At 35.2% G+C, this 16,415-nt stretch overlaps 1 protein-coding gene across 1 annotated transcript; it reads right to left on the bottom strand.

Moving 5' to 3' along the window:
* Positions 1-250: 250 nt before the first annotated feature.
* On the bottom strand, positions 251-15,971 carry LOC139361863 (deleted in azoospermia like). Its single transcript, XM_071090850.1, is given in 12 exon segments — positions 251-413; positions 3,788-3,886; positions 5,197-5,310; positions 6,062-6,112; positions 6,838-6,909; positions 8,249-8,388; positions 8,476-8,539; positions 8,967-9,018; positions 9,544-9,635; positions 9,906-10,052; positions 15,890-15,925; positions 15,927-15,971. Coding segments are annotated over 12 exon segments (951 nt in total). The 5' UTR covers positions 15,957-15,971; the 3' UTR covers positions 251-359.
* Between the last annotated feature and the right edge of the window lie 444 nt (positions 15,972-16,415).

The following is a 16,415-nucleotide window of genomic DNA, read 5'->3' as shown; positions in this document are numbered from 1 at the left end:
TATCAAAATTCTGACCTTTCAATATAGGGTTTTAAAAACTTTTTTTTGAAAATCAGTATTTGCTTTTAAATACTTAAAATGCTAATTTTTAAAAAATCCTTGCAGATAAATCTTAAAGTTTCTTTCAGTCTCAATTATTTTTTACTTTCAACTATATATTCAACACAGAACCAGTTTCTAAATAAACATCTAATGAAGAACAGTTTCAATTTAAGATAAAACTAGAGAGTCTAATAATACAACTTATACAGAAAGTTTGAGTATGATTTACCAAAATTCAGAATTTCTATAATAGTGGAAAACTTTTAGCTTAATATTCAAAACCAGCAACTTCCCATGAAACTACATAGCCAGGAGGATCAAACAGATTTAAGCATTGCCCGACTTCTTCTAAAGTGATGCACTCTTTTATCCTGGAAAAGATAGAAAGAGTCCTTTTACTTTACTGAAAACTTCTGATTACTACTATAGATCTGAAAGTTGTCAAAAACTTAAACCACTTGTTTTGGGTCTAAACATTAAAAATAATGAGAAAAAAGATTATCCTTTTTGGGAAGCATTCTTGAACACAGGGATAACATATGTAACTGAGATGCCTAGTTTTATTAAACAGTTTAGTTAAAAAAGAAATCAATTTTAAAAAAAGAAATCCCAGTAAACTCAGAAATAACAGGACTTAGACTCAATATAATTTTATGTACTTAATAATTTTGCAGTAATGTCCCAAAGACAGCTGGTAGAAAATGTAATTGTAAAAAATACTGCTTTCACTAACTGAACTGCATCTAATAGGAACCACAACTTGCGAACAGCTCTCCAATCTGAAATTTCATGTTAGGTTGAAAGATGTAAGTTTTGGCATTTAAAGACGTATCATTAACCTGTGAAGATGTATCATTCTTTAGAAAGGGAAGATAAATATTTAAAATACATGCAAAACTTTCTTATCACTCTATGTTGCCTACAGATGTGCAGACAGAAAAAAGTGAGAGGCCTTAAAAGGAGGAGTGGGACTGAGCAAATGAGTAATAACATAATAGTATTTTATTTTCTACAAAGGTAACTGTGCCCTTTTTCTAGGACTTCAGTTTCATTGTCATATAAATAAAAGTGGCTTCCGGAAGTTACCTAATCTGTCAAAAGAGTGATATCCTATTTAGCTTAAAATCTAGAAAACTGGTCACCAACATGTATCTTCAGAGATCATGCAGGAAACAAGATTATGAAGGGACTAGAGAATTAAGACAATGAAGAGTGGAATTAGCTATGGAAATAGTAAATACATTCAAAAATACCTCATGCATTCATATGCAATACAACAACACGCAGTCAATCAAAATAGGTCTAGATGTCAGACAACTGCAGGATGCCAACTTCTGATTCCTCTCCCAAACAAGCAGAAAACTCTGGGAGTTTAAAGGGAGTCTTTTTCTAACTCCAGATGAGAACTCAAGTTTAAAAACTATTTTCTGGACTGGGCATGGTGGTTCACGCCTCTAACCCCAGCACTTTAGGAGGCTGAGGCAGGAGGATCACTTAAGCCCAGGATTTCAAGACCAGCCAGGGGCAATATAGTAAGATTCTGTCTCTTAAAAAAAAAAATCTTTTTAACTAGCAACTATGGTGGTGCATGTCTGTAGTCCTAACTATTTGGGAGGCTGAGGCAGAAGGATCCCTTGCGTGCAGGAGTTTTAGGCTGTAGTAAGCTGTGATTGTGACACTGCACTCCAGTCTAGGTGACTAAGTGAGGTCACCTCAAAAAAAAAAAAAAAAAAAAAAAAAAAAAAAAGCACAAGACTACCTTCTGCTTTGAAAATCATTTAAGTACTACTGTAGACACCTATGTAATCACCAGAATTTTGGGCAAGGCAAGCTGATGTACAATTCCAGTTCCTTCTTTTCTAAATTATACTATCTATGTAGAATGAAGCAACTAGAGAACAAATGTCAACTTTAAGTATGTTTACTCCCTGTTGCGAAGATGTTAAGAGCTTAATTCTGCAATATGGGCTCTACTCTTCTACATTATACAGGAGATCTGTAATATAACCCTTTAAAAAAAGCTTAAGCTTCATCCTATATCCATTCACAGATGGAAAAAAAAGCTGGTCTACTTTCTGTTTTAAGACACAAAGTGATGGTTAAACATTTCCTTTTGAAAGTAAAGTGTGTAGCCAGTTTTGACAAATTCTGGCAGTTCCACTAAAGGTTAAACATGACTTAGCAATTCCATTCCGAAGTATATACGCAAGAGAAATAAGAACATATGTTTACATAGTAACTTGTTCATGAATGTTCACAGCATTATTTCTAATAGTTAAAAAAAGGAAATAATCCAAATGTCTTTAACAGATGAACAGAATGAGGTAATAGCCATAAATAAAAAGAAATGAAGTTCTGATGCCTGCTAGAATACTGATGAACCTTGAAAACATTATATGTTGAGTGAAAAAAGCCAGTCACAAAAGGCCACATTATGTATGATTCCATATACACGAAATGTGTAAATCCTTAAAGAAAGTCCTTAAAGAAAATCCTTAAAGAAAGTAAATTAGTGGTTGCCTAGGGCTGCACAGGATGGGGGAAAATGGCAGGTGACTGCTAAGGTAGGGGGGTGATTTTTGGGGTGATTTAGTATTCTAACATTGATTGTGGTCATGGTTACACAACTTTGAATACATCAAAAAAACAGTGAAATGCAAACTTTAAATAGGTAAATTGTATTACTGGTATTTCAATTATATATTTCAATAAACCTATTATTTAAAAAACACCTTCCCTTTACTAACCATAGTATTTCTCTCCCATTGGACTGACCAAATTAGTTATTTTTCCTATTCATAGACTTAGAACTACAGGGACCCAGAAACCTTTAGTCCTGTACCTTCTCATTTTAGACTTGTAAAAACTGAAGTCTTAATAAGATTTATCTATACAACATGGATAGAAGGCAGGATCAGAAATCAGATCTTTCTGGAATTCAACTACCCACATTCTCTTCCACTTCACCAACTGTTTCAATCAACCTCCACTTCTTTCCATTCAACACTTTACTGCTTCACTTTACCCCTTTTCTCCCTTCACACTGTTCAAGTATATCTTCTGAGTAAACAATTTCTTTTCTTCTCTTTAATCCAATATGCATGTATTTTTTTATTTTTTTGAGACAAGGTCTCACTCTGTCGCCCAGGGTCTCACTCTGTTGCCCAGGCTGGAGTACAGTGGCACAATCATGGCTCAATGCAGACTCAACTTCCCAGGCTCAAGCAATCCTCCTACCTCAGCCTCCTCTGAAGTAGTTGGGACTACAGGTATGCAACACCACAACTGGCTAATTTTTGTATTTTTTGTAGATACGGGGTTTTGCCATGTTGCCCAGGGTGGTCTCGAACTCCTGAGCTCAAGCAATCCACCCACCTCAGCCCCCAAAAGTGCTGGGATTACAGGCGTGAGCCACTGCACCCAGCCAAGATCTGCTTTCTGTATCTAAAATTTTCTTTTACTATTTGGTCAAGCCAGTAAACTAACTCTCTTCTCTGGTAAACCCTTTCAATTGCAAATTTCTGCTGAAGGATTCTTCCCTAAAGGTAACTACATTATATCAGGGTTCGAGTGCAGAAAATACACTGCCAGGTAAAACCCACTCTGGTTTACTGTGTTATAGTCAAATGCCAACAGTTCAATTAAACGCTCTTAAGAAATCTCAAAATACGTATACCACAAGGAAAACAAGTACTTTAAATCTAACAAGTGTGCTTTTAAATTATGCATACTGTTCTTTACATACCTTGAAGTAGTCATCTTGAGTAACAACAGTGTTTCTCAGTCTGTTCTCTGGATTAAACAGACAAGATACCACCGTTTGTATGCTTCGGTCCACAGATTTCTGAAACACAGAAGTTTTCAGTAATGTAAAGACGATTCTCTTTCACTCACTCTGAATAAGGGTTTTTTTTTTTTTTTTTGATGGTTTAATGAACATATTACTTTATTTCTAAAGAAATGCAAAAATGCTAAAAGAGGCTGGAAGTGGTGGCTCATGCCTGTAATCCCAGCACTCTGGGAGGCCGACACAGGAGAATCACCTGAGGTCAGGAGTTCAAGATCAGCCTAACATGGCAAAACCCCATCTCTACTAAAAAAAAAATACAAAAATTAACTGGGTGTGGTGGCAGGCGCCTGTAATCCCAGCTACTCAGGAGGCTGAGGCAGGAAGAATTGCTTGAACCCAGGAGGCGGAAGTTGCAGTGAGCCAAGATCACACCACTGCACTCCAGCCTGGGAAAAACAGCGAGACTATGTCTCGCAAAAAAAAAAAAAGGAATTCATAAAAATGTGATTCATAATTCTTACCACGTATCACTCAGTATGCAAGTTTTCTGACAATCAAAGATTTTAGAACCTCAGTGACAGAATACTGGTTTAAAAAGCTGAATTTGTTAAATCCCTAAGTGAACTCCAATGTTTCAAGAAAAAATACTAAGGAGAAAACCTGACAATTATACTGTAAGCTATTTTAATATTTATTTGCATTTTAAAATCGAGTATCAAATCAAGGAATTCACACTCCAACGGGACTTCTTCGAGTGTTATACATATTACCAGCACATCAAGTACTTCCACACTCCCACTCATTTACATATATGATTCAAGAGTGATAGTATTATAGAAATTTGCTCTAATGATAAAAAGAAACAACCCTGCCTAATTCAATATTTGAATAATTACTACTAACTTCACCACTGTTGGGAACTACTACCATATAACGTTATATAGAGAATGCCACAAGTAATGTGTTTCACTCTTTAAGTAAATATCAAAACTGTCGTAAAAGAAAAGGTATATATAATTCGTACTAATTCCTCTTTTGAAGAGTAAAATTCTTGAGGAAACCCTCCCATAACATTATGCCAAATCATATTAATATAACATTTATTGAAGTATGGTTTTTAAAAATTAGTGGAACTGGAATATAGAAAAGGACTGCTGAATCAGAAATTTTATGTATACATTGAAAATTTGGGGTATCTGAAATTTCACCCACTTTTAACTGCTGAATAATAGTCAATTATTTAAGCTCTATAATTTATGGCTCCCATCTTTAAATTCTGGCAAAAATGCTTGCTTCTCAAAAAACCATTATTAAAACTAGAAAAAATAAATATGAAATATATATAAACAAAATTCGATGTTTGCCTTTTGTGGGCCATTTCCAGAGGGTGGAGTAGCTTCATGAACTGAGCATTCATTTGGCACAACTTCAGCTCCTGGATCAACTTCATTACAGTGGTAGTTAACAGCTGAATAAGCCTATATTTAAAATAATGAAAGTGTAATTAAACAGATATACAGATATGTTTAAAAGCCACTTATTCTTCAAAAAGGTGAGCTGGTATCCAAAGTTTCAATGTAGGTTGTGTTAAAAATCAATTACATTATTTCAGAAACTTTGTTTTAAATGAACAGTTGAAATACAGTAAGGCAGTCTTCTGTTTTAAAATGTCTTCTAGGTATCAAGATAATCAGAAGTACAAGGACTCTAAGAAACTAATGTAGTAAGGAAGTGTTTGAGAATGTTAACACTTACTGTATCCTTCAAATCTCCAATCCTGATGAAAGACAGCAGCTTGGGTGTTTTAGACGTAATACTCGTTTTATTCCTATTCTTATTTAACAGTAATTAACAGCAAAATATTTCTGTTCCTCTTCAACAATTTTTTTTATGGCTGGTAAAGCCAGAGGCAGATTCTAGGCAGATACATGCTAATTCTAAATCCACATTAATACTATCTTTCTTGAATTACATAGTTTATCAACAAGTAACTGAACACTTATCATTATCTAGACCAGTCATTGCTTAAGCACACAAAAACCTGAGAGAAAAAGGCACTGCTGCTCCCATGGGAGTTTCTAATTGGGTTAAAAAGTAACAAAATGTAACACATTAATATAAAGAACTATTTAAAAATATAGGCATATATGACATGGGAAAAAATCAAGAAATATAAACAAAAAAATAAAATAAAGAACAGGAATTATATGTTTCGGTAATTCACTTTACCGGAGGTACAACATAGCTCCTTTGCTCCCCAACAGGCCACTGTGGCGGCATCTTAAAAAAAAAAAAAAAGGAAATCAAAATTATTCAAATATTCCTACACATTTTCAAAAACACATGAGAAAACAATATTGAAGTACTTTTCATGCTGGCTCCTTTGTTGTTATAGGAAACAGAATGGAAAAAAAGAAGTACTTTATGTTTCTAATCCCTGATGTTCTTGTTGTTACTTCTATATGTAAAACCTCACCTTTTCCCCAATTTTCGGGAGTTGGCGTTGTGGAAATCTCAGAGATATTAGTTGCTTGAATTTATTACCATAGATATGATTATGGGTTATATATACAGTCATATCTATGTAAAGAGACTCACAGAACTATTACTGTGAAGCAGCCAGCTAAAATAGAAATAGAATTTGAATTATGTGCTCTAAGAATTGGATAATTTATTTCACTCTAGCTCCCTAAAAAATTGATGAAAGTCAGTCTGGCTGTTTCAGCTATTTGACAGCAAAAATGAAAAAATACATGCTGAAATACAGAAGGGGACACCGAATCTCATAGAACTGTTGTAAAGTTACTGCTAAGTATATTCCTGTCAAAATATTATTCCATTACTTCTAAATAATACAGAAGTCTTAATTCTAGACTAATTTTTTTCTTAAATTTTAGGTACATTTCACTAGTTTAAAATGACAAACTATTCAGGCAATTTGTATAAACAAGTTAAAGGCCTCAACAAAATCTGAAAGTAAATCATTTTACTCCCTCCTAAATTACCTGATAATTATATACAGGCAACTGATATCCAGTGATGACCTGAACGGGTGAATTTGGGTAAGTAGGATATGCCTGAAAATAAAGTTTACAGAAAGAATGAATAAGATAAAACTTTTTTTAAAATTAGAAAGAAATATTATTCCCAACGTAACAAAAATATGAAAACTTTTAAAATATTATTTTTCCATATACAATAATGCAGAATTCTAAATGACTGACTGACTTTATGAAGAAAGAAATATTATCTGTCAAGTGTTACCCTTTGGGTGGGGAGGGGGAACAAATGACAAAAGAAGTGACTATTTCACCAGGCAAAGTTTATCTTATTTATACTGTGTATAATCCCACCCAGATGTTATTTCTTACACTGATGATAAGGCTCTATTAAGACAGATTTCAATGAAAGTTAAATTAATACATTTGCTATTTCTTTGTCAAAATACTTCTAGACAGTTTTGTATTTGACAATATTATAGGGTAATATGTAGTCCTCCTACAGATGTTATGGCTTTTTCTGTACTTAATTTCGAAAACCTAAGAGCTGTATATAATCCAAAACTGGACGAGACAGTATAATGTCTTATATTTTTCAATAAATAGTTATTGATTGAAAACATATAGGTGGCAGCATACATGAATACACCCAGATTCAGTAATGGCTCACAGTAAATGTTAGAAACAAATAGGGCTTTTTTTTTCTAGCCATTGTTCACAGAAGGAGAAAGAAGAAAAGGTATACCCTACACATTTCAAGTACACGGAAAATGTCAATGAATAAGAGCCACTGAAAAACTATCTCACTATTATTTTCCAGCAAAGAAAATGTCTTTTAAACTAAGACATAAGTAACATGAACTAAGAAGAAAATAAATGTTACTTATCATCAATAAGTGATAGCATGTCAAATCCTACTTTAAATATCAAAGTAACCAGGATCAGAGAAATTATATGCCAGAAACTCACAGGATTTATCTAGTAAAACACATCAGAAATCTACCCATTCCAGAACCAGAATATATCCAGAAGTCAGCAATTTATATGAGGTGGCATCTGGAAACCATTGCAAACAAAAGAATAGCTAGATGATTTGCTAACCTTAGAGAAAAATAAAGTAGACAGACACATAACGAGAGCTGCTTTCAAATACTTCAGAAACTAGCTACATGGAAGGAAAAAGGAAGAGATTTCTTCATGTGTCTACAGAGGTCATTTCTAAGATAAAGACAAAGTATACAGCAGATCTTTAGCTCATATCAAGAACAACACTAAGAAATTTCTAACAAAATAAATTTCCCATTACTCAAAGTATTCAAACAGGGATGCTATTACCACTTATATGGAAACTGGATATAATTCCAGAGGGTACAATGACTACAATAAACAAGAGAATAGGAACATAAGCAATTCTTACCTGAACATACTGAGTTATAGGATTCATTGTGGTTGGGGGCTGCATGTAAGTTTCAGTGTTTGGATTAGTCCAGACATTCTGAAACTGTGGTGGAGGAGGATGATTAAAAACCAAAGGACGTGGCTGCACATGATAAGCACCTTTTTAAAAAGCAAAAATAAAAAGCCTATTTTTAGTTCTTAGAAAAGCTACATGTGTCAACAAGAACAATTTCTCTTTGTACTCACATAAATTTTGTTTCCTGATTGCAGGGCCCAGCTTCAGCTTTTTACCATGGAAATTTATCTGTGACTGAAAATAAAACAGTAACAAAACTAGAATCAATTTTCAAGTCTTTACTTCCAAGACTTGGGTGAACACCTAAAGTCTTCTAAAGTTCCTATTATCATAGAAGATCAGTGATAACTACACACCAAATTAAAATTTGTCATCATGAAGCTACCTCCCTTACTTCTCTATCAGTGTCAAGAGGCATCAAGTGAAAGTTGATCAAAAACTTTTCATCACCCTGCCCTGTCTCCAACCCTTCCCATCTGTAGTTCATGAAGCTAGGTGCCCAGTCAAAAATAAACAGGTTCTAACATATCATGTGAGATTCCTCTAAGTTTGGATTTTAAACAGAAAGTGTATCTTCTTCCAAATTTTATACAAGACTGAGTATATCACTCAACACTAAACACTGTATCAATAAAACAAATGATATTTTTCTATTACTTACTTCTACTATCTTCTGCACATCCACGTCATTAAAAAATGAAACAAATCCATAGCTATAAAGGCAGATAAATGAAGTATAAAATCACCATCATACAGTACATGGTTCAGAACTTCTACAATATACAGAAGTGATGACTAAAAGATGAATAATATACTACGGTATTTGTTAAGATGTACATGATAGATCCTCTACAAATACTGCTTTTTCTTAATCTGAACTATGTCAAAATGTGCTAAGATTAGTGTGAAAACTTTATTGATTGACAAGTAATTCGTATCTGTGAACCTGAATTTAACCTACTAAGACAAGGTGGTTAAAATTTAAGATACCGTGCAATGTATGAAGAAAACAATTCTTTGAGAAAACTGATTTCATTTGTATGAAATGAAGACTGAAGATATTAAAAAACAAACAGAAAAATGATTAAAGAACTGGCAGTAAACTTTTATCCTCTACATGAAAGAAATTAACACAGCAACAAATTTCATTTATGTAAGCATCAGAATACCAGTTTTGAAGTCTTCTCTGATACTCTATACGTGGCTAGAGTTCAGATATTTTTGCTAAAATTACTCACCCTTTGGACACACCAGTTCGATCAGTGATTATCTTCACTTCTTTCACTGAACCATATCTAGCAAAGAAGCTTCTAATCTCAGTCTCATCCATCTATGGAAAAGAATTGAACTTCAAGAGTAAAAACTCAGCATTCAAAAATTTCAATTTTATTAAAAAGTTTGATGATATGAAAATTTCTCCCCCTTTTGTCCCCAAATGACCAGTAGCTCTTTGTCAAAGATATTTTTAGTAGCTATGGGACAAACATAAAACCAATTCTAAACCTCCATGAAGTACAAAAAAACCTTAAGTTTGTAACAGGGCCCAAATCCCATTATTCATAATGTATTGTAACATAAAAATGAGGTATGAATACAATACCCTAACATCAATTCCTCCAACAAAAACAGTGTTTGGCATGATTTTGCCTTCTGGTAAAACATAGCCTTGGCTGGCTGCAGCTGATGAGGACTGGGTGCTGGCTTCTCTGGAGATGGTTGAGTTTGGAGTTTCAGGATTTGCAGCAGACTGTAATTTGGAAAGTAGACATCATAATTAGATATACAGGAAAAACCCATACATAATGTGAAATATAACTTTTGTTTTCTAAGTATAAAGTATTTTATATAAATTACTTTCATTTGTAAGTTAGTTCAGGCTCAGGATTTAAACTCATCAGAGTAGATTAGCATTGAATTTTAACAAAAGGATATAGTGCTTTCTTTTTTTTTTGAGACAGAGTCTCATCCTTGTCACCCAGCCTGGAGTGCAATGGCGTGATCTCGGCTCACTGCAACCTCCACCTCCCGGGTTCAAGCGATTCTCTTGCCTCAGCCTCCCGAGTAACTGGGATTACCAGCACCTGACAACACACCCGGCTAATTTCATATCTTTAGTAGAGATGGGGTTTCTCCACGTTGGCCAGGCTGGTCTCCAACTCACGACCTCAGGTGATCCACCCGACTTGGCCACCCGAAGTGCTGGAATTACAGGCATGAGCCACGGCGCCCAACCAGGATACAGTACTTTCTTAAACCCAGTACTGCTCATTACCAAGTCTTGTACAATGCTGTGGAAGAATACTTAGTTATTTGTGAAAATACTATGTGAATTAGTTTTAAAAAATCTCAAAATCAGAAAGTTCAGATTTGTAAAAATTAACATTAAAATCATCCTGTTCTATATTCATAAACAACTTTTCATTTTACTGAGTACACTAATAAAAAGGATGACAAACCTTAAAAAAAAAAAAACTCTAAAAAGCCACAGCAAAAAGAAAATAAGCCTCAAAGTTTTAAACCAATTTGTCTTGCTTCGCCTTTTTCACCAAAATAACATGAATTTTTACAATTTTAACACTCCCTGTGTTAGCATGCCTGCTTTACTTTAGGAACGGATCATGGAAACATTATTTGCTCACATGTCATAGCTCCTTCTAAAAAAAGGGTTATAATCCTCATCCCTAATGCTAGGGTGTTCAAAGCATCTTTTGAAATAACATTTTTCTTCCTGAGTAACACCAAATCAGTCCCACTGATAATTCTAATTTTCACAGTAGGCAGATATAAATGATACCATCTTTATTTTCAGATAAAGAAACACATACATATAACTCATTATTTTTCTGGATTTTGATCTGAACTGTCTTTATTCTTTCCGCTGTAGACTCTAAGGCTAATGTAAAATTTTCTCAAGTAGAATTTGTAAGTAATATGTATGTCGGAGAAGCAATATAGCATAGTGGAACAAAAATTAATTTAGTCAGGAGAACTAGGTTTATGTCCCTTACAGGTAAGTGGTTATAGGCCACTTACTTGCCAGCTGTGTATCTCTGGGCAAATTGCTTTGAGAATGAAATGAGATAACATCTGTGAATTCATTTCGTAAAGTATAAAGTGGTATGCCAATGTAAGTTAGTATCCTGTTATTTAAATTTATTTTCAGTAGATTTTTTTTTCAAGTTTCTTTTTTGGCTTTACTATTTTAGCTGACTTATTTTGAAGATACTTTTAATTAAGAACTAATTGAAACATCAGGAAACTATGAATCATTATTAATTTAAAAATCATTGGTGAAGTGCCCGTTGACTACAAAAGGTAACTACAAAAGGCTGCAAAAGAGAAAGCTATTCCACACATACCTGTTTGAAAGAAAACAAAAGACAAAAGAGCGCAACTGTATATCTTTTTGAAAGGCACAGTAATTTTATAGGAATTAGTAAGAAAGTAGACTTCCTGCTTTGTTAATTAGACGCTAGAAGTTACTGATTCTACACAGCTTTACTAGAGATGAAATCTAAGTTGTCAAATCAATTAAAGCTGAGTTTACTGCTTTTCTCTATTTGCGCTTATACTTGCTATTTTGGGTTTGTAACTAAGTAATTCCCAATTCTTTCCTTTAATAGTGGTATTTCGTGACAATGATGTGGAAGAAAAATTTAAAAACTATTTCTGAAGTTTTTCCTTTCTAAAAATGTCTTACGTTATCGTTTTTCTAAATGACATTAAGCTGCATATCTTGAACTATAAGGAACTTGATGAGATTTCCCCTCCCTATAGACAATTCACCAATCCCTTCTCAGCTCATTCAGAAATCCCAAACAGAATAAAACAAAACAAAATAAATTCTGAAATTCTTGTAGTTTCTTTTCTCCTTTTCAATTCCCCCTTGATTTGTGGATGAACTTTGGATATATATATTTTTTATAAACAAGCTATATATACAGTATTGTCTCTGCACCATAGTTTGGATGTATTTTAATCTAGAAGTGTAACATCTGGCAGAAAACTGTCAGATTATAAGAAGTTATGATAATGCACTGATTCTCAACTGGGGAAGATTTTTGAGCCCCAGGGCATTTAACAATGTTGAGAGATTGGCTGTCACACCTGAGGTGTATTCCTGGCATCTGACGGGCTGAAGGCCAGGGATACTACTGCACATCCTACAATGCAAAGACAGTTTCCTACAACAAGGAATTATTTGGTCCAAAATTTGAATAGGGTGTGGTTAAGAAACCTTGTGACAGTGCCACAAGAATTGAGGAGGAAAATTATTGTTTGGGAAGGACCTGATTTCCATTGTTCAGTAAAGTAAGTCTTTTCAGGACCTCAGTTTCCTTGCTTGAAAATGAATGGTTGGAAAAGATCTCTGATGTCTAATTCTCATACTCGATACAAGAGTAAAACGGATACTTGCAGACGACAGTAGTTTGATAAAGAGGAAAAGAGGCATTTGACATTATAGGAAGTCTGACTTTGGCTTGGATCTTACAAACTGGCTGCCTGCTTAACTGGAATCGTAAATACAAAATTCATTGAATCATTTTAACAGTGTAATAACATCTTAAATTAAGGAGACATCATCATGTCCTAGTCCTCAGCCAGCAGGTGGCGCTCAAAGCTAACAAAGTAAGCAATGTACTTCATTTTTACCATGGCTTGATTAGCAGGGATTGTTAAATTCCTACTGTATTTACACATAATTAAAGTGTATATATAAAAATCCACAATCAATAGACAACGTTTGGTGAAACTATGGCCAAAAATATAAATGAATGCTTAGGATAAGCAAAAGCTTAATTTTAAAGAAAATACCATCGTAACTGTCAATAGCATCCTGAAAACAAACTGCATTAAAGAAGTAATTTTCTTAATCATACCTTCAAGTGAGTTGGTGAATTGTGAAATGAGAAATGCTGGAACAGTTAACAGGGGTGAGCTTCAAGACCATCATATACACAACTGTCATTGTTATTTATAGCAAACACATTCCTTGTTATATTTGGACAACCAAGTGACAAAGACAGCTAAAAACTGGAAAAAATTATTTAAACTCCTGGGATGTCAGCTTCTTTGACTGTATTATCTAATTCAATTACTATGTGAACATGTAAGCAAATTGAGATTTATATAAACTGACCAGGAAAAAGGCTATAATTTGTAGTTATCAAAGTTACATTCACACCAATAGAAAGAAGAGAATAAACAGAATGCTAAAATTAAGAAAATATGACATGAAAATCAGAATCAAAACTTTAAGTAAATCCAAGAGAAGAGTCTTGGGGAGCTGGAGGTGGGAAGGATGAAATTCAAGCAATAAACAATCCTGGCAAAACTAAGCAAGGAAAAGCAAGAAAGCAAAAAGATATATGAAACCTGAGAAATGGGTTATGACCACAGATTATAAAACAATGCTATGCATAAACTCTATAGGAATAAATTTGGAAATCAACGACGTGATTAAACTTGTAGAGAAATTTAAATGTTTACAAAACAATCTTGAGAAAGAACACCCAATGATACCTGGCTCAGTTTCCCTGGGAATTCTTTCAACTTGTAAAGAAATAGATAACTTGGGTATATGTGTGTGTGTCAGAGAGAGGTGCACACACACACCAGACACCGGAAATAAAGATAGAAGACAGAAGAAGAGATTAAGAAATTCAAACACTTTTCTTCAATTTTCAAAGAGGAAAAAAATATTTCTCAACGCATTTTACAAAGCTAACAGCATATAAGTAACAAAGCCTCATCAAGATAAGCCATCCCTGCCCTCAGCACAAATGCAAAATTCCAGCAGTATATATAGTTTACACTGGGAATGCAAGAATATTTCATAGGATATTGTTACTTTAATTCGCCATTGAAAAAGCATTTGATAAAATACAGCATTCATTTTAAAATTATTTAAAAATCCAAGTAAAACAGAAATAGAGGTATCTTATTTTCTATCAATCTAATTTTGCCCTATCATTAAGCTTAAAGTGAAATACTAGAGTCATCTCCATTGAAATTAGGAATAAGGGCACCTCCTTATTAATACTACATATTTTTTCCACTACGTATGACAAAGGTGAACATTAATACAGTTTTTATGAATAAATACAAAATTAAAAAGGAAATTTAAAAAGCTAATGATCAATGATCAACTTCATCGATGATTTCAAAAAGTGCACATCAACATAGTAAAATATTTTCCAGCTCTTAGGTTGACGATTTAAAAAAATCCTAATACCTTTCATCGGGAAAGGTGTGAAAAAGAGATCACTGTCCACACCATCAGTGGGAAAATACTGATACATGCTTTACCAAGAGTAGCTTGGAAAAGGTGTATCATTGTTTGATAGGCGGGGATACTCATCACTATACTAACGAGGGGAGTAACTTAAAATTGTTACCAAAGGGGCAAAACGCTTTCACCCAGCAATTCCACTTACAGCAATTCATCTCAAGGAATTAATAATACAAGCGTGCCAAGATATTTACACAAGGATATTCATAGCATTTTTTTTTTTTTCCCCAGACTGAGCCTCCCCTCTTTGTTCCCTAGGCTGGAGTGCAGTGGCACGATCTTAGCTCACTGCAACCCGCCTCCCAGGTTCAAGTGATTCTTCTGCCTCAGTCTCCCAAGTAGCTGGGATTACAAGTGTGCACCACCACGCCCAGCTAATCTTTTTTAGTAGAGACGGGGTTTCACCATGTTAGCCAAGCTGGTCTCGAACTCCTGACCTCAAGTGATCCACCCGCCTCAGCCTCCTAAAGAGATCACAGGCGTGAGCCACTGCGCCCAGCCCGATAGTATTAATACTGAAAAAGTATTCATCATAATGGAATTCGGTAAAATGATGGTATAATTTTAAACATATATTGAAAATTAAAATTATCTTCAGAATAATGCCCACATCAATTGAAAGATGCAAGTTGTAAAATACTATTATGCAGCACGGTGTAACTCTTGCAAAAGTTGGCCCATTTATATGCAATATAAGCATAAAAATAATCTGGAAGGGCATACATGTATCAAAATTTAACGGCTATAAGTGTCAGGATTAAGACAGATTGCTATTTTCTTACAGTGATTGTTTTCAAATGAGTAAATAGGCTACTTTCATAATCAGAAAAAAATCCAATGTAACTATTAGGATTCCTTTATCTCTAAAAGTGAAAAGTATTATAATAAATAATTAAACTCAAGGTAATTAATTTTTATTAGCACGGATAACTACATGTTGTACAATTACACATAATCTATTTTTATTTTAATGTTTATACGTGGTAATAAAAACTGTGTATAAATTTCCTCCCTTTATCTCTAAAAATGAAGAGACTGAGAATTATCAATGCAGACACACATAGCATGTAATACTCGCGTTCGTGACTCAGTGGTTGGTCACCGTGTTCAGAGCCGCATCTTGTGGTGGCGCTGAACCAACGCTAGGCATTTACCAAACTCACAGAAACGCACACCCAACACTATCTACCAAATGGACATTTTGTCAAAGGTTCCTGTTTATCGAGAGGGAAAAAAACTGTGCCCAGAGTTCAAAAATTCTAAAATTCTCAATGGTAACTACTGAAACCGACCTCGTGCCACAAAGATGGCGTCAGGCGAGCTTTTGTGCCTGTCGCCGCCGCACGAGGGAGCTGCCATCAGCAAGTCCCCAGCAGCTGACAGGTGAGAGGAGACCAGAAGCACTTCCGGCCCAGCCCCCCTTAGCTAGCGGGCCCTGCCTTCAGGACGCCTCACACACCCCACGCTAAGGCCCCCACAAACCCCACCCCGTACAGAGACCGGGAGGGAACAACTTCCTAAGGAACCTCCGACACTCCGAGTCTAAGGAGGCAAGTCCCTCAGCAGGCCCGCCGCCATCTTACAGAGCCATGGGGAGAGCGCCAGAAGTGAGGCTGGCAGGGCAGGGCCGCGTGGGGGAGGGGCGGGGCGCGTGGGAGTGGGGGAGGGGAGGGGCGCGTCGGAGTGGGGGGAGGGGAGAGGCGCGTCGGAGTGGGGGAGGGGTGGGGGCGGTAGGGGGTGGGGTGGGGAACCCGCACCCCAAACCTCTGCCAGCAGAGAACCCGGGGTGGGAAATGGGTGCCTCAAGAAGGCCACGGC

This window comes from Macaca nemestrina, chromosome 2 (assembly GCF_043159975.1).
Source record: "Macaca nemestrina isolate mMacNem1 chromosome 2, mMacNem.hap1, whole genome shotgun sequence".
Classification (NCBI taxonomy): domain Eukaryota; kingdom Metazoa; phylum Chordata; class Mammalia; order Primates; family Cercopithecidae; genus Macaca; species Macaca nemestrina.
The sequence above is the reverse complement of the archived record's forward strand: the minus strand, read 5'-3'. Positions and strand labels throughout refer to the sequence as shown.